A 17,997-nucleotide genomic window follows, 5' to 3' on the forward strand; every position below is an offset into this window, starting at 1 on the left:
TTTGTCAAATTGAAATGTTTTGGAGATCCGGTATGAAAAAAAAACCTCACGTGTGGTTCTTTCCTGCAGAACACCAACATCCAGGTCTTGCCCCCGCTCAAGAAAATGATCCAGATGGCGGGGGAGATCGCCGACGGGATGGCGTACCTCAATGCCAACAAATTTGTCCACAGAGACCTGGCGGCCAGAAATTGCATGGTGGCGGAAGACTTTACGGTGAAGATTGGAGGTGAGGGAAGCTTCTGGGCTCTGTGTGATTTACACTAAATGTCCTTTCAAAATAAATCCTGTGCCTTTAGCAGTGCTGAATGGATGATTTCCTTTTTCCTGCAGATTTTGGCATGACCAGAGATATTTACGAGACGGATTACTACCGAAAAGGAGGAAAGGGCCTGCTGCCCGTTCGCTGGATGTCACCCGAGTCGCTGAAAGACGGCGTGTTTACGACCATGTCTGATGTCTGGTAGGAGGAAACACTTGATTGCATTTAAAGAGGGGTGGGGCAACAAATATTTTGTGCTCAAAGTCCACAATTGCTTATAAAAATGAATATGCCAGGATATTTATTCAGTTAAATGTGAAAAAAAAAATTGTCCCTAGTCATTATAAAATAATTGATTCTTATTTTTAGATGTTATTTTTATGATAATGGCATGAATAGTTTTAATATAATTATATTTTTATTTATATTATTAATGACATTTTATTATAATTACAATAGTTAATTATATTAATTATTTTAATTAATGAGTTAGTAAATTATTCATTAGATTTTATTATAATTATACAAGTTAATTAATAAATTACTGAACTTACTTCAAAATTTGCATTTTTTTTCTAATATTTTTAAATGAAAATAATTACCCATTTAGCAAAATGATCAAATAATTTGATTGTTATTTTTTTTTTTAAATAAAAATGGATAAATGAATTCAACAAATAGTATTTGTATCTGGCTTGACCATTATTGCCGGGGACTTATTGGCAAGTCTTGAGTTATGTTAAGAACCCCAAAGTTATTGGCTCTATTGTTTCCTCCTCTTCCTTCTTGTATTGCGGCATTTTGACGACATGATTGTGTTTGCAAGCTTTTTTTGTTTCCCAACTGCAAATGTCCCATGTGTCAGTCCTCAAGAATGGCCTTAAACGCCTCCAGATGTTTCCCCAAATGATCGGGTTGCCGCGCCAGCGCAGACATCGCGAAAATGCATCTTCCCCGTTTGATGTCGTTCGCCGCGACGGCTTCTTCCGACTATTTTCGCGCGACTGTCTCCGTTAGCTCAAACCTGTGTACTCACTCGGTTGTGCCTATTGGTGGAAACGCAACCTGCGGTCGGCGTCAGTCGCGGTAAGAATTTCCTCATCGGTGAGGAGGCTGGCGAGCGAACTGAGGTGACGTTTCCTGGAAGCGCGCCGCGAACTCTTGTCTTGTGACAGTGACGCCGACAATATTCGCCAGCTGTCACTCTGACTAAAGCTTGTTACTACAAATTCAAATTTGTTTGGCAAACAGGTCATTTGGCGTGGTTCTGTGGGAGATCGCCACCTTGGCCGAGCAGCCTTACCAGGGCATGTCCAACGAGCAAGTGCTACGCTTCGTCATGGAGGGAGGACTCCTGGACAAGCCTGACAATTGTCCCGACATGCTGTGAGTCTTTTTTTCCTTCCGTTATTGAGAAAATTGTTATATGCGGACCGCCACAATATGGCTCAGGGTCCCCGGGAGGACCGAGGACCCCAGTTTGAGAACCACTACATCAGCGGACACATTGCATACATGCTCTGACCTCACCGGGAAGGCATTCTGCTCCCCCCCCCTTCCCCCTCCAGCCACCATGGCTGACCTCACCTTAGAAAGAGAGACTGCAAGTTGTGGAAGAAAGAAAAAAAAACACAGGGGCTAATGTTGTGCAGACACAAACTTTAGGTTTCTATGGAAGCCTGACTGGGTTGTCCTGATTACGGCGCCGTGTGGATTGTGTTACAGAGGTGGTGTGACAATGGGAGGTCGGATATGGAACAAAAATGGCAGCAAGCAAAACAAAAAAAGTAGAAAAATCAAAATAAATAAATATTCAAGCAAAGCACATGATATTTTGAATCCTGCACCAGTCAGGCCTGAATGAGTGTAGCTTAAAGTTGGAACAAAGTGGAGCGCTTGGAATTGTTCCGCCACGTCCGGGTCGTCTCCAGGATCAGATAGCTCGGGGTTACCGTCTCCAGCCTCGCTAGCGGGGACGCGCCAAACAGGACTCATATTTAAATGATTTACGACGGAGCGGCACGTCATAGCTCGTTGAAATGAATTCGAGCAGGTTTGGACTTCACTCACTGGGGCGCGTCCAGCGTGTGAGGACCAACATTGCACAGATGTTTTATTGCTGCATAGACATAAAACGGCCATATTTTAAGTTATTGATTTTCTGTAAATCACAACATGTCGGGATTTAATCAAACGTTCGGATTACGTGATGTCAAATATGTCAGTCAAAGATTTTTGGGTATTATTTAAAAAAGAGATATCATTTTTGGTTTCTGATCAGGGATTTGTAATCATGTTTCCAAATGGAAGAACTAAACTAAAAACAGATGAAAAAAGACCCCCACCGTCTTCAGTGGAAGTAAAACCGTCCCAAAAAAAAAATCTACACGCACAGCAACAGATGGGGGGATTGTCGTCAGGTTACTCCGGAGCAACCTCCAACGTCACATTTGCCCAGAAACAATTCTTCCGTGGCCCTCCGGCTTTGTTAAAACTTTGACCTCTTGGCACCTTGCTGTCGACAAACCAATGCAGTGACTGATGACTTTTTGTCAAAGGACTTGAAAACCACATTTTATTTGAAATGATGATAACGTACATAATATGCACTGAGTGGAAGTACAATTCATCATCCACATACCATAAATTTTTATTTAATTATTTTTTATTTTTTATTTTTTAAATTTGCTGGCGTATTAGAATTGGCAGGTGTAACCTAAAGAAGTGGCGTGTGACTACAGTTTATCAGTAAGGAAACCAAATGTAGTCTCTCCTGCCCCCTGCTGGTGAGAAAGAGAGTAACGATTCATGTCACACTATTAAAGTAACATTTATTTATTTATTATCGGACTTCCCTTTGCTCTCCGCAGGTTCGAGCTAATGCGGATGTGCTGGCAGTACAACCCCAAGATGCGTCCGTCCTTCCTGGAGATTATCAGCAGCATCAAGGAGGACCTGGACCCGCCCTTCCGGGAAGTGAGCTTCTTCTACAGCGAGGAGAACAAGCCGCCCGACACCGAGGAGCTGGACATGCAGGTGGAGAAAATGGAGAACATTCCGCTGGATCCCGCCTCCACCAGCCAGCCTCCAACCTCCGCCCCGTCAGCGGGGTGCGCCGCCGGCACGCCGCCGCCCTCTTCGGCGCAGCAGCCGCCCGCCGTCGCGCAGGGTCCCGCCGGTTCTTTTCTGAAACCCGGCTCTCCCATTTCGGGGCCCTCGGACAGCAAGCACGCCGGAGCGGCGGCGGCGGCGGCGGCCAACGGGCCCGTGGTGCTGCTCAGGCCCAACTTTGACGAACTGCAGCCCTACGCTCACATGAACGGCGGCAGGAAGAACGAGCGGGCGCTACCCCTGCCCCAATCGTCGGCCTGCTAATATCGCCCCCCCCTCCCTCAACCTCCTACACAGGGTAACCCAAATCTCCTGCGTCTCCGTGAAGTGACTTCTTCGAAAGGAGAGAAAGAGAGATTCGGCGTCTTTGTTACATCCTTCAAGAAGGAAATCAAAAGACTTAAAAACACACAAAAGACATTTTTTAAGCATATCTGCCAGTAAACATCAACAGAAGAGCACTTTTTTTTCCCCCCCGAGAGAGGACGTTGTGGAGTGTGTATTTATATATACCGATTCTCTCTATAATAACATTTTTTTTTTGTAATGTTTCACATCAGTGGACTTTCCTTGGACATTTCAGACAAAAAAAAAAAAAAATTGTGTGACTGGAAGATGTGTTGTGTCTTTAAAAGAAAATAATAACACTAAGTTGCCAAAAGGAGACTGTGCTTCGGAGTAAAAAGCACTTTACATTCAATGGTCAAAAATGACGACAAATATAACAAAGTAAATGACTTCCATTTTTACCCCCAAAAAAACTTTACACACAACACTAACAAGACATTTCAAGGCCAACACAAAGTATAGTTTTGGTTACCGTGGTGACCACTACTTGTTTACCCCCAAGTCTAAAACAAAATGAGCAACCCGCAATAACGGTCAAACAGTAGATTGTATTTTCACTTGCGGAGGCACAAAATTAGCGTGGCGCTTTAAAATGATACTCTTAGTCAAACACACACTACTTGAGAAGACATTTTGATGAAACGTTTCTAAAATGTTGAGTACAGTATAAAAAAAAAAAGTTCCGAGTCAAACAACCACATCATTTAGTTGTCAGATGGATTCATCAATTATTATTATTTTTTTTAATCACTCTCTGAATGTTCTGCTTTTAGAGTTGCCTTCTTCAGACAGCAAACTCATCACACCTCAAAAATCTCTTAACAAATAGCTCCGCCCCCTTTTTGTTATCTCCCAGCACGCACTCGACACAGCAGACAGGAACTTCCTGGACTGATTTTCAAGTAGGTCGGCAACACACGTCATCGATTTGTCACCTTTTGACATTTCTTCGATGCGTTTGCCTCGGTCTGCGATGGCGTGTGCGTGCGTGCGTGTGTGCCTGCGTGTATACCCGTACACAACAAAGCTGCTATTTATTCTCTTTTCTCTAAGATCCTTCAGGTTTCCTATTCTCTCCACTACTCTCATCTACAAAAATCTATTAGAACTATATGGTAAAATGACAAAAAAAAAAAATTTAGTCATCAAATGTGTTTTTTTGTTTTTGAATGTCTGTATTATTATTGTTATTATTATTATTATTTGGAATGGACACCTTTGCTCCATGTGCGAGCTTTTCTTCTGCACCCTTTTTTGTACTTTTTGTGGTCTAGCACTGCACCTCGGGGTGCAACTCAATCTCAGGTCCAAGTTTAAAAAAAAAAAAAAAAAAGGCTTTTCTTCTTATCTCCACAGTTTCTCTTATTTCTTAAGTGCATCCTCCTCCCCCTCTCCCATCATCTTCCGTTCTGTCGGTGCCTCCGTTTTTGAATTAGCCAACATTAACCAAATGTTTATTTTTAAAGCCCGGTCAAAGCAGTGTGGGGCGAACTGGGTCTTATCGCTTGCCTTAATCATATTTCTCACGTTTGTTTGTTTGTTTATTTTTATAGTCAGAGCAACACACACTCCCGCCACCCCGTTCAAGTGTTATTATTATTTCTTCTCAAACCAAATAAAGAATGGCTTCAAGAGCAGAAAAGATTTAATGATTAAAAGGTCTTAAAATGGATGCTATATATAATTTTGAAGGCGTTTTTTTTCCTGTTTTATTTTATTTTTGGAAATGTTGCTTTTATCATACTTTTTCCTTTAGATGTGTTATTTATTTATTTTTTTATTTTTTCTTCCTTTAATGATATCAGTTTAAATCACTGTATAAATGCCCTCATGATTCACTATAAAGATGAATTCTTTTGTTATTTCATTTGTTGTCAGTTATTTGTTTCCTTTTTAAAACTACCCACACTTGAGTTGACAAGTTTTTTTTTTCAACTGCATAAAATTACCAAGCAATGAAAGTTTATTTTATTGACCAAATATTAAAAATATTGCTTATTTGGGTCATTTAAATGACCATATCATGTGAGAAAATATTAGAGAATCTGTATTGATATAGCATATAAATCTGAAATACCTTATTGTTTAAAATATTTCCATTTTTTTATATCAAGACAAATAATTTCATGTTATGTAGACCAGTAATGATACGCTTAAAGTGGCCACTTGATTAATTGTCAATTTTGATAAAACCCCAAAATTATTTAACAAACGACATATCGTGCGGAATTTAATCCACTGAGATTAATTCTATTTTAGTTTTAGCGTCCTGTATTGTCGCTGAGCATGCCATTCAAGCGGGCCACGGGGTGGCGCTGTTGTCCTCTGCACAGTGTGGTAACCACTGACGCGTTCATGTGCCTCTGGTGAATTCTCGAAAATGATGGCTAATGAAGATGAGCAACGGAGAGAATGTCACTCATACATTCCTGTTATTCACTGTTATTCGTTTTCTTGCTGAGTCTGGAGGTATGTTAATTAATGCTGCTGTTAGGGTCGGATGGCTAGAATTGCGAGTGAATGTCCGGATGTCCTTAAACGCACCTCAGCATCTGCCAGCTCCTCTCCTTCAGGCAGGGCGATCCTCAGAGGTGGACACGCCCCTCCTGGTGCACTTGTCAAAGGGTGAGTGAAGGCGGGTGACGTCACATTTGCGTGCAAGAACGACCAGCGAGAAGAACACTCAGACACAGGTTGGTTTTTATCGTTTCCCAGTCATTTTTAACACCACAATGTTGCCTTCGAGAAGAACTTTTGAGGCCGACAAGCAGCAGCTGCAGCTGCTCAACGGCCGGCTGGCTCAGTACCTCACCAGGACCCAACAATTGGAGCGGGAGAACGCGTGTCTCCTGGCCGAGATCAACCAGCTCAGACAGGCCCAGGTGGTGGAACGGGAACCGCAGTACAAGGCCGAAGTACGCGAGTTGAGGCGGGCGATGGAGCGGGTGGCGCTGGAGAAGTCCCGTGCCGAGATGGAGCGCGAGAAGCTGTGCAGGGAGTTGCAGACTGTGCGCTCGCTGTGCAGCCAGCAGAGCGACGCGTGCCGGGACATCGGCGGGGAGTTGCACGGCCGAGAGAAGGAGCTCCGGGCGGCCCACCACAACAATGCGTTGCTCCAGCAGCGTTTGGTGGAGCTTCAGAGGGAGTACGCCCTCTTGGAGGAGACGCACCGGCAGCAGATGGGACAGCTCAGACGACAAGTAGACAGCCAGGTTAGTGGAAGGACTCTGGGCACTTTTTCCTTACTGTTCTGCGGTAACCTTTGATGGAACAATCTGAACATCACAACAACTTCAAAATTTGTCTGACCACTAAATTGTGAATCCGGATAGATACTTCTTTGTCTATTAGCAGGGGTCCCCAACTGTATTTGTCAGAGGGCCAGAATTCTACTTGAGTCACCTTGGCGGCTAAACCCACAACTAAAAATAAAATCGCATTTTGGCATAGCATTATTTTCGGTGTACTATTTATAATTTTTTAATTTCATAACAAAACTGAAGACATTTTAAGCCTTTATGAACCAGGCTTTTGTTAAACATTCATTTTAATCCTCATTATTATAAAATCCAGTCACGGGCTGGATTAAACGGTTCAGTGGGCCGAATTCAGCCCGAGAGCCGCCGGTTGATCTTGGTCTACAGGCTAGCATGGGGCAGAAACTTTGGCCATCATCCCTTTGTTCAACCACTGCATCCTCAAAGACTGCAGATCCTTTTCAACACTTTCGTCAACAACTTGTAGAACCAACACCCACAAGTTTGGACTCACCAATATCTGCATTTCTCTTTCCTAGGTGAATTCCATGGTGATCACACAGAATTACCATGGGCCTCCTGCAGCCTCCATGGAAGACGTGGAGGAGTATGCCCGCGGGATGTCCGAGAGCTGGACACAGACCTTAGAAATGTACCAACAGAAGGTGCAAGAGATGGAACAGGCCATCCAGGAGGACCAGGCCATGCTGGATAACCTACAGAGGGAGAAGATGCTGCACACCGCCCAGTTGGACAAACTACGGATGGACGCGGAGAAACAAGGGCAGCAGCAAATGCGACTGGAGGAGCAACTCCTACACATGCAGGAGAAATTCAGTCAGGATGAGGGCGAGTATCAGGTGAGGTCACTACATTAGGGACACATGTGCAAATGCCACAAAAAGAAAACATCTACCACAGCTATGGTCTTTTAATGCACTAATGGGTAGCTTCTGCTCGGACATCTCGAGGGCGTGTCCGCTCGCTAGCCGCTTAAGCCAATTATCTCTCAGACTGGAAAATCCCTATTAGGCAGGCTCTTAAGGATAAAGCTCCACAAGCAGGAAAATCCAACGACAACATCGGTAAATAAGTTAACTATTTAGAGTAAAAACGATACATCTCCATCCTTGTCATGTACGCCGTTTGATAGCGACATATGTTTTTCTTTCTGATGGCAGGAAAAAAAAAATATCGACACAAATAGCCATAGAAGAACAATCGACATCGTATGTTATTCTCTCTAGATGATTATCGACCAGCTGGAACGGGAAAGAAACGCCATGGCGGAGGCCATTGCTCAGAGGACGCAAGAGCATCAACATCTGCTGAGGGTCAAGATGGACCTGGGCATGGAGGTGGCAGCCTATAGGTAACAAGCCCTCACTAGAAATGTTATATTTAATTCATATGACACAGGAAACATCATTTATTTATTTATTTATTTATTTATTTATTTATTTCTATTTATTTATTTATTTATCTCTATTTATGTATTTATCTGCTTATTTGTTTATTTAATTATTTATTTATTTATTAAAAAAATCAAATCTTTATTTTTGTCATTTTGATAATATTGAGTGTCAGCAATCGGTAAAGTATTTCCATTTCAACTTCAAGATGGCATCAGCGAGGTGATCGTTACGATTATTACGATTCGATTATTACGTTTACGCTGGACTGACTACAATGACTCGAATATTAACTGTCACATGAACCGTAAATCCTGGCCCTTGTCAGTCCGAAGGTGGAATAGGCCAAAGATTTTGGAGGTGGCACCATCACGCGTCCTGAATTTGCATTGGAATTTAAAGGCAACGATGGCCTGCCCCGCATTGTTGCTGTTATTTTTAGCTCAGTCTGTCTGGAAGCACTCTCCGGGAGAGCTTCTTTCTGTCATTTCGCTCATGTTTCTTACTTCAAACAAGGCCCAGGAACGAAGATTAAGAAGATTACAAAGTGGTATTAATTAGATTAGTGATTGGTTAGTTTTTTTTTTTGTAAGCATTACCGTATATAGCCACGGACTCGGGTTCATAGTGCCTTCTAAGCCTGTTTAGCTTTAGAGGTTTAAGATGGAAGAGCCGGAAGACCAACAACGCCTTGCACGGTAATTATCTTGGCCTGAGTTTTTCCAAATTATCATGTACAGAACGGTTTATTAATTATTGACTCGTCATCTCTTGGAATTCCTGTGTTTATTGATCTTCTGAATCATCAATCATTTTCGTTGCGGGCTACATCGTAGATACGGTTTCCCTCATGGAGCCATTAATGATTTATTATTTCATATTATCGCAAACAGAATCCAGTTAAAAAAAGGTATTTTGAAGTGGGGTTTTAATATGAAAAATTGTTGGAATATCCGACTTATTCAAAAGGAAGCCAATTTACAGTTTTGTTATTTTAACAAGGAACATTGAGTTGACACGTGAGACCCACATAAAATGATGTAGCGGGCCGGATCTGGCCCCCGGGCCTTAGGTTTGACGCCCATGATCTAATTGGCGCCTTAAAATGCTCCAAAAAGCTAGAATTGACCTATTCTGCTTGTCTAGAGCGCTTTTGGAGGGCGAGAGAGTCGGACTTCAAGACGCTCACCGAAAGATGAGCGAACTCCAGCGGGAACGCACTATCGGTAAATGTCACGATTGTATTGTCTTCAAGTTCCAGTCAAATACATCACGAATAAATGTCACTCGTTAATCCTCTCAAGATATCAAGATGGCCGGACAACGCTACGCTCCAAGAACTTCCGTCGCAAGCCGACAGCGTATGGACGTCAGGTTCACCCCATCGACATCCATTATGAGAAGATCTCCCGTAGTTTCTTCTGGGTCTTCAAGTCCCTCCAGGGTCATTCCGATTTCACTCGCTCAGCATCAGAGTCCGGCCTGCAGAAGGGACATGATCTCGTTCACCAAATCCCGGGCGACCACTTCTTCCACTGTTCCCAAAGAGCAAGTAAAAATTCAAAGTCCGACGTCGGTGGAGAAAACAAAGAAAATTGAACTTGTGTCTAAGGTAGAGAGCCAAAGCCCGACGTTGGTGGAGAAAACAAAGAAAGTTGAACTTGTTTCGAAGGTAGAGAGCCAAAGCCCGACGTCGGTGGAGAAAACAAAGAAAATTGAACTTGTGTCGAAGGTAGAGATCCAGAGCCCGACGTCGGCGGAGAAAACAAAGAAATTTGAACTTCTGTCTAAGGTAGAGAACCAAAGCCCGACGTCGGTGGAGAAAACAAAGAAAATTGAACTTGTTTCTAAGGTAGAGAGCCAAAGCCCGACGTCGGTGGAGAAAACAAAGACATTTGAACTTGTGTCTAAGGTAGAGAGCCAAAGCCCGACGTCGGCGGAGAAAACAAAGAAAATTGAACTTGTGTCTAAGGTAGAGAGCCAAAGCAGTTCCACAAAGTCGTCTGTGGAGAACACGTCAGGTCGAGTTGTGTCACCACCAAGAAGGAACCGCAAGAAAAAGACAAAGATGGAAAAGGCTATGGTAGAAGTTGACGAACCAGATATGCGTGAGAGTGAGCGTAAGGACAAAGGCAAAATCGAGACCTCGAGTACGAGAAAGGCTTTCCATGACAATGTGTCCGTTGAGGACATCATTGAGACGGTGATCAAACCAGCTGGTTTGGAAGCTGAGGTTTGCTCCTCTGGAGAACCAAAAATCACCTATCACGTGGAGAAAAGTCAACAAGGCGACGGCTCGATGAAGACTCAGATTGTGTTGCAGTCGAAGGTGGAAGAGGAAGTGGACGTTTCGGAGGAATCGGCTCTGAATCAGCTCTTGAGCCAAGGATTGAAGAAGGTATCCCTGGAGGACATTGAGGACACGGCAACGGGAAGCATGATCAGGAACCTGCTCAGTGGCCTACAAGGAGAAGGGAAATCCGTCAATGTGGAAATTATCGAGCAGCCGGTAGAGTCTTACGACGAAGTCCATGAGGAGTCGAGATCTGGTTTTTACGAGCCCTCTGCGTATTTCCAAATTGAGGAGATGAAAGAAGATACGCAAGATGACGACGCGGTGATAAAATCCAAAGTCAGATCCGTTCGGGTTCAGGAGGAGAGCGAGAGGTCGTTCCATTTCAGCCGTGACCGAGAGCCGGCCGAGTATTTTGTCTCCACGCCGGACGATAATCTCTCTGAACCTGAGGAGGGTTACGGCATTACCTCATACGGTCATTACGGAATGGTGGATGACTTATCTGATGAGAGGTATTACCAAGATGACGGAGTTCCACAAAGCAGAAGCATCCATAAAGAAAACAAATATCGCCTGACGTCAGATCGACCTTTCCTCACAGAAAGCATTCCCGAGTGCATCATGGAAGAGGAGATTCGAGTTTCCCCCGTGGTCCAAGAGTCCATGCTGGAGTTCTTGCGAGAGGACTCGCTGGAGCCTAAAGAGCAATTTAAAGGAGCTTTGGAGAAGATACAAGGCTCCGTGTCGGGCCCACTGAGGGAGGAGTTGGCTTTTTTCACCAAAGTAAGCAGTCAAAGTCCGCAGAACGTCGCCGTCAAGAAAGTTCAGAAGTCCAGCGACGGCGGAACCACCACTATTGTCGCGGAGCTCAACGTCTCGCAGACATTGGAGGACTCCGGCTTGCTGGACGAGGACGATTTATCGGAGGAGCAGATCATGGCCGCCCTGAGTTCTTCCGACTTTGGGAACGTTTTGCAAGGAGTATCCGGAGAAGGCTACAGCTTGAGGTTCTCCAAAGAGCAGCACGTCGTGATTGATGACGAGAGGGAAGGCGAGTCTTCGTCCCTCGTCGCTGGGAGACGAATCAAACCGTCCGAGATGGAAGGACATAGTAGTCGCTCGGATCAAGAGTGAATGAAATTGGAACATTTGAAAGGCCCGACAAATGATCAAGAGTATTCATTACATTGATTCTAAATTCAAGGGTAGACTTGGTCCTGCTGCTCTGGAATTGGAGTAGCCTAATTCTGGGCTCAGCTGCCCCTCCCCCCTCTCCCTCCCTCCCTCCCTCCCTCCCTCCCTCCCTCCCTCCCTCCCTCCCTCGAAAAGCCATCCGCTTGTTGACAAGTTGAGGGAGGGGCGGCAGCGAAGCTACTAAGCGAGCATTAATTCTCGATTGAGGTCTTTTGGTGAAAGCATGTTACGAAAATCTTAAATCGTAAAAAAAAAAAAAAAAACTTTACTAATGATTCTAACACTGATTGCATGTGTTGTACATCGTATGCACTTGTAGCTATTACAAAAGTGTTGAAATTTAACAACTCATACTATTTTCACAGAATGATATTTAGCATTTTTTCCAATAGTGAGTTTACATCCAGTGATGATAAAATTAAAATTAAAATTACAAATTTACATTACAGCTGATATATTTCTAACCTTTTACTGTGGAGGTTTAAAATGTTGCTTGTGCCAATCACGGCATCTCGCCACTCAACTTTGTGTAGCAGTTGGGAGCTCTGTGACTTTTCTTTTAATCAGGAAGTTGACGTTAAAAGGAAAGACGCAAAGTCAGAAGGAGGAAATGGTGGCGCTTTCTGGATAGTGTTCACTTGACACTAAGTGCTATCTGTGCTGACTGCAAGGCTCCTTACATAAGCGAGTGTGTTCATTTCACATGACTATTTTTGTATCGGCTTAGCAGCGCTGACCGGTCAGAAGGTTTTGTTGTGTTGTGTACACCTTGAAAGGTCACGTAATGGCTCAAGTTGATTTTAAACCTGATTTGAGTCAGTGCTTGAAAGTTGTTTGTAGTCTCTGTCAATCAAACCAAAGATGACATTACAGAGATTCTGTATTATTTCTTTTTTTTTTTTGTCATCTCAACATTAAGAAAATAAATATTTAAGGGCTGTTAAATGTTCTATTTCTTAAAGGGGAAGTCAAGCCCAATTTTATTTTATTTTTACAATAAATGCATGTGCCCTTACTAATCCAAACACGGCATTCTGATTAATGTTGTGTTTGTGGAATATAAATTAAGCAGCAAAGTTTATCTGATTTTATCAGGGGGCGGCCATTTTGCCACATTTTCTGAAGCTGAGCCGTGATTGGTTGTGACCTAAGACCTGGCAACCCGAATGTCATTTTCAGTCGACTCTTAGTGGCAAAATGGCCGACACCTGTGATGCATAAAAATGATGTGTAATTCATATTCCACAAACAATTAGTTAAGCTAAACAAAACATGTAAAAAAAAAAAAAAGGGTTTGACTCCCCTTTAAAAATTCAGCAGGTTGCATATTGACGTACTGTAATGACAAACATAATGCAGTTCCTTTTACTGAGATCCTATTTTACTAAATGCACATTTACACTTAATAAAAACACTGTGGTAAGTTTTCAGAGTATTTGTATCTTTTTTTTTTTTACCCTACAGAGATTTTTTTTCATTGATCATCCAAAGTCAAGCAATTACAAATGTGTGGTCGGAACAATCTTAGTCTCCAGAGCGCTCAACTTTAAAAATAAAACAACTTAATAGCAACAGGGTGAAATATGAGCATCGTGAGTCATATTCAGAAGGGAATAAATTCTTACAAAGAATATGGGAATGTACTAAAAGGCCCATAAATAACCGCTGTAGCGCTTCAAATAACACTCGCGTGCCCGTCTTTGGTCTACAAGAGGATCTCTACGAGATTATGTCGCTTCAAAAAATATAGACGTGATTGTTTTTAGGGGAAACATATTGTTTTGAGTCAGGAAAGGGACATAGCCAAGTTTTCCTCGACTCTGGGTAAACGTTGTGTAATCCGAATTGTCTCCATGTGGTATGTTTTCACCGTTGCTAGGGTTGATGTCATGGAAGGCCATTTTTCGGCTACACAACATGGGAAGGGGAGGGACTATGTAGACTCGTGTCATTGTTCGTTTTTTTTTTTTTGTGCCGATAGTGACACGTAAGCAGGAGTGAAAAAGAGTTCAAGGATATTTCCTCAGTGTTGGAAAATGTCCCGTCAAGCATTGTGATGAGAGAAGACTGCCTGTCAGATTCGGGGGCCCTCTTACTTGGATGCAATAACAGACCTCCATAGCAACGGGGAACATTTACTCACTCATCCAGGCGTGCCCTTAGTAGCGGGAAGTTTATTTTGGGAGAATTTCTCCTCGCCTGTAAGAAACTCAAATGCAGAAAATAAGTTACTGTATAATTCTGGACTGAATCAAGTTGTTTGTCTTAGAAGTAGAGAAATATTTTTGCCATGGATGGTAGGGAGGGCGAAAAGACATTCCACACTAATTGGGGTCAAAATCTCGTTAATGCACACTGCACAGTAGTTAACCTCCCGTTTTCTAAAAGGGTGTTGCGCCATCTGTTTGGCTTGAGGAAACACAAAGTCACCCTGTGTGATATTTTACACCAGGGGAGGCTACGTTGCTTCCGAGATTAGCTTGTGACTCTGATGGCTGCACTTTAGAGAGGTTGGTAGAAATAGCTTATCACCATCTGACAAATTATTTTAAATAGGGGAACGTTGTCAGGGAGAGTGAGGCTGGTGCCTCAAAGAATGTATTTTTGAATTTTATGATGAAATATAGTGTAACATATAATAGCACACACATATAAATAAATATGTAATCTATAATGTATAGAAATGCTATGATTATATAAATATATATATAAAAATATGTAGTATTACTAAATGTTTAAAAAACAATCAAAGCTTATGATTAACCTATCTGAATTATTTATAATTACTAATTATAAATATTATAATATTCATAATTATAAATAATATATAATAAATGATAAACATTAATCATTATATTTCTCATTATTATTTTGAATTAATAATAAAAAAAATAAGAAAAACGGGAAAAAAAGTTTGATGACACAAGCTGTTTGTTTGGTTCCCATAACAACATGTTATCAAACATGCAGGAAGACAGCATAGCCCTCTTAATGAAGTCCTTGAACCTGTCTGTCACTCGGGTCTGGCACTTCTCAGTGAATATAGACTCACTATTGTGCTTTTGTAGTGAAGATGAGCTAGGGAGGCGTTCTTGAAGATGTGAAGGAGGCCCCTCTAAGCGCCTGAGGCTGTGACTCACAACAATGGCATGAAACAAGCGAGCTCACATGTTGTCAACACTGCTTGAGCGGGGGAAAAACTTTTGTTTCTAGTGTATATTGTGCTTGTGTATGATGTGTTGATAGTGTATTCGAATTATGGGTAAAAAAAAACCCAAAATTATTTAATAACCCCAATTTTTTGATTTTGTGGGGATGCCCAAAAAATGTATGAGCACCTCATATTATATACAGTAAAAACTACAAAACAAACTGACAAATAACTCGTTTTCAAATCAGATGAGTAAAAACTGGTCAAATATTTAAAAAAATATATTATTAAAAGTGAAGACAATTTGCAATTCACGAATTTGATAAATGATGTGGCGGGCCGTACCTGGCCCCCGAGCCTTAGGTTTGACACCTGTGACATAGGATGTTTGTCACGTGATGTGGGTTATGTTAAGTCAGCACAGGTGCTCAGATCAACCCTTCACCTGACGGAAGTGGTTTTTCACACTACTTTTTGCTGACCGCACGCATGGATGATCGCTTTGGAAAGTTTTGCACTTCGCAAGTGGAACATATTTTCATTCAGTTTGCTTTTGATGGCAAGGAAAACGACAAACAGAATTTGGGATTGATGAACGTGGAGGAGACGTGGACGATCGGCCAAGGTAAAGACTCCTCCGCATTCAAGTTTGCTGACTAAAAATTGCCGTTCGGTGGTTGCCTAGCGACGCGTAATGTTTTGGGGCCAGTTCTGTTTATTATTCCAAGCTTTGGTGTCGGCATTCCTTTCCACCCTGTACGGCGCTAATAATTTTAAATTAGATTAAACTTCATGCCAAATTCTGTTAGTGAAAAACAATACAGTCCAGTAGTCTTTAGTTTGATAGTGAATTTATTTTTCTTTCTAAAAGTGTGTTATTGTCGCCCTCAAGTGGTCAAATGTCTAATTTCAGGTCCGGTCAGTCATACGCAGTTTGTTGAGCCATGTTATTTAATTTACATTATGGTGCAGACAACCACATGACCCCCAAATCAGGCCGCCATTTTATATTATTAATATTTAATATTTTTGTGCAGAAAAACCACCTGTTTGTGGTTCAAAAATGTAGATCGCGTGTTGCAATATTCCTAAACTACCACAAGATGTCAGTGTTCTACAAATGTTGTGTTACTGTACTATCTTTTCCCCCGACACTACCACCTGCTGGGAGAAATGGGAAATGCTGCCGTTTTTAGTGTCTGGGTGGCCTGTGGCAGTGTTTCAAATACTTTGCGGCAAAGCACATGTCGCAGGATCAGACAAACCATGAACAACTTGTAGTTATAATTAGAAAATTATGCATTTTATATAAAGATATAATTCAAATTGTGTGCTTTTTCAGTTTCCCCAGTTATGTAACCATGAAACTGAACGTAGTATTAAAGTGTCTTTAATCTCTGAATGGTGTATTTAAAGCAGCTAAATGGCGACATTCACAATCTATCCCTCTCACAAGCGCAAATTCTTCAAGCCACTAGGAATCGGATATGTACATAGCGCCAAATATCAATGCCAAATAAACAAGAAGTTATGTCTCTGTGGCTACTTTGAGAAATTGGACTCCGGAGACAGTTTTCTCTGTGACTGTATCCTATGTTAGACAGTGTGTCTGTCGCCACTTTTCAACTCGCCCCCTTTACCGCCAAAGCTAACTTCTTACGGCTCCTTGCCGTTGGTTGACTCTGGCAGGCCATGAGAGGAGCCGTTTATTTGTTTGTTTGTCCCGTGAGCTTTTGGCTGGCCATTCAGGGCCGCCCGCGCTTGGCCCCGCTTCCTGCCCGGCCTTCTATTTCTGCAACCCAAGAGGCTGGTAATGAAGCTGCTCGGGTTGGCATGCGCCCTGGGCAAACGTGGGCCCGATCAGACCCCTTCTTCTTCTACCTTGGCAGCCGCGCAACTCTTTGCTCCCTCTGGCTTCCTAATTTAGTAACGGTGGGTAAAAATATGTGCTAACGAACAAGGTCTGGTATGTCAGGCTGGCGTCCAGAGACGACGGGAATGGAGGGGGTGAGGAAAACAGAGCGGTGGCTGGGGGTTTACGGCAGGCCCTCCGTGACAAGAGCTTAAAGTCTCAGACCTCTCAGACATGCGTTTGTAGATGTGCGAGGTTGGGGCGGACGCTGACGGGTTAAAGGGAAACACTTAACATTTCTCGCACTGACCAAAGTGAGGCTTCAAATCTCTCGGCGGTTTTTCCCTCCTGTGAAATATAATGTATCGTCGTTTTCGGAACTAACAACTTTAGAGTCGCGATCATTATAAGATCACCTTTATGTCTGCTACGTTTGTTAAAACCACACGCTAGTGTCGGGAATTTCTACAGCTGTCGCCACTTCCTGTGTAAAACACACACACACCTTTTCAACAATGAAGACGAGTGAGATGATCACAACAGTACGTGACAAAACGTTTTGGAGTCCACTGACCGCTAAGCTAAACGGTTGGGAGGCTAACTCCGCTAAGCTAAGCGGTTGGGTCGCTAACTCCGCCGGTAGCAGTGTGCCTTCCAACTTCCACATACTGTATCCTAATGTCCTCAATGTTTGTTTTCCCGTTTCCGCCATATCTGAACAGTTTTAATCACGTAATAGTGTTGAGGAGCAAAGCTAGCCATCAGAGCCAGGCACCCAATCTTTTTTTTTTTTTTCTCCCCCCCAGCCGACTAAGGCTGTCCACAACAAAGACACACACCATAGTTGAAGAACGATAAGATAAGCTTCTCTTTCCATTCGGCCGCATCTTTCCATGCCAGTGCTGGTGTGAAACAATGGTGTTTCGTCGAATTGTTCTCCGCTCAGGCAAAGACTCCCAGTGGCTTAAATTTCCGTTTATCCCTCCCCAAACCTTGGCCTAATTTGAGGCGTACGCGGGAAACAAATCTGCAATTGTTTGGCGTCTAATGCTTTTTCTCGCCTTTCTATTGAGTGTCAAAATCAAAAGATTAGCAGGCGCTTTGGAGGTGATGT

At 42.8% G+C, this 17,997-nt stretch overlaps 2 protein-coding genes across 2 annotated transcripts in view; both read left to right on the top strand.

Moving 5' to 3' along the window:
- LOC125971071 (insulin-like growth factor 1 receptor) overlaps window positions 1-5,588 on the top strand; it is a 49,092-nt gene extending 43,504 nt beyond the window's left edge. The window contains exons 18-21 of the mRNA XM_049723966.2: window positions 70-229; window positions 334-463; window positions 1,514-1,648; window positions 3,133-5,588. Of these exons, the coding sequence (XP_049579923.1) occupies window positions 70-229; window positions 334-463; window positions 1,514-1,648; window positions 3,133-3,637 (930 nt within the window). The 3' untranslated portion in view covers window positions 3,638-5,588. The remainder of the gene's footprint in view (window positions 1-69; window positions 230-333; window positions 464-1,513; window positions 1,649-3,132) is intronic.
- A 753-nt stretch (window positions 5,589-6,341) lies between these two features.
- On the top strand, window positions 6,342-13,310 carry synm (synemin, intermediate filament protein). The gene is made up of 5 exons (XM_049723969.2): window positions 6,342-6,933; window positions 7,518-7,838; window positions 8,226-8,350; window positions 9,537-9,616; window positions 9,695-13,310. The coding sequence occupies exons 1-5, from the start codon at window positions 6,454-6,456 to the stop codon at window positions 11,818-11,820; spliced, it is 3,132 nt and encodes a 1,043-aa protein (XP_049579926.1). The 5' UTR covers window positions 6,342-6,453; the 3' UTR covers window positions 11,821-13,310.
- The last annotated feature ends 4,687 nt before the right edge of the window (window positions 13,311-17,997 follow it).

The sequence above is a fragment of the Syngnathus scovelli genome, chromosome 6 (genome assembly GCF_024217435.2).
Source record: "Syngnathus scovelli strain Florida chromosome 6, RoL_Ssco_1.2, whole genome shotgun sequence".
In the NCBI taxonomy this organism is placed as follows: Eukaryota; Metazoa; Chordata; class Actinopteri; order Syngnathiformes; family Syngnathidae; genus Syngnathus; species Syngnathus scovelli.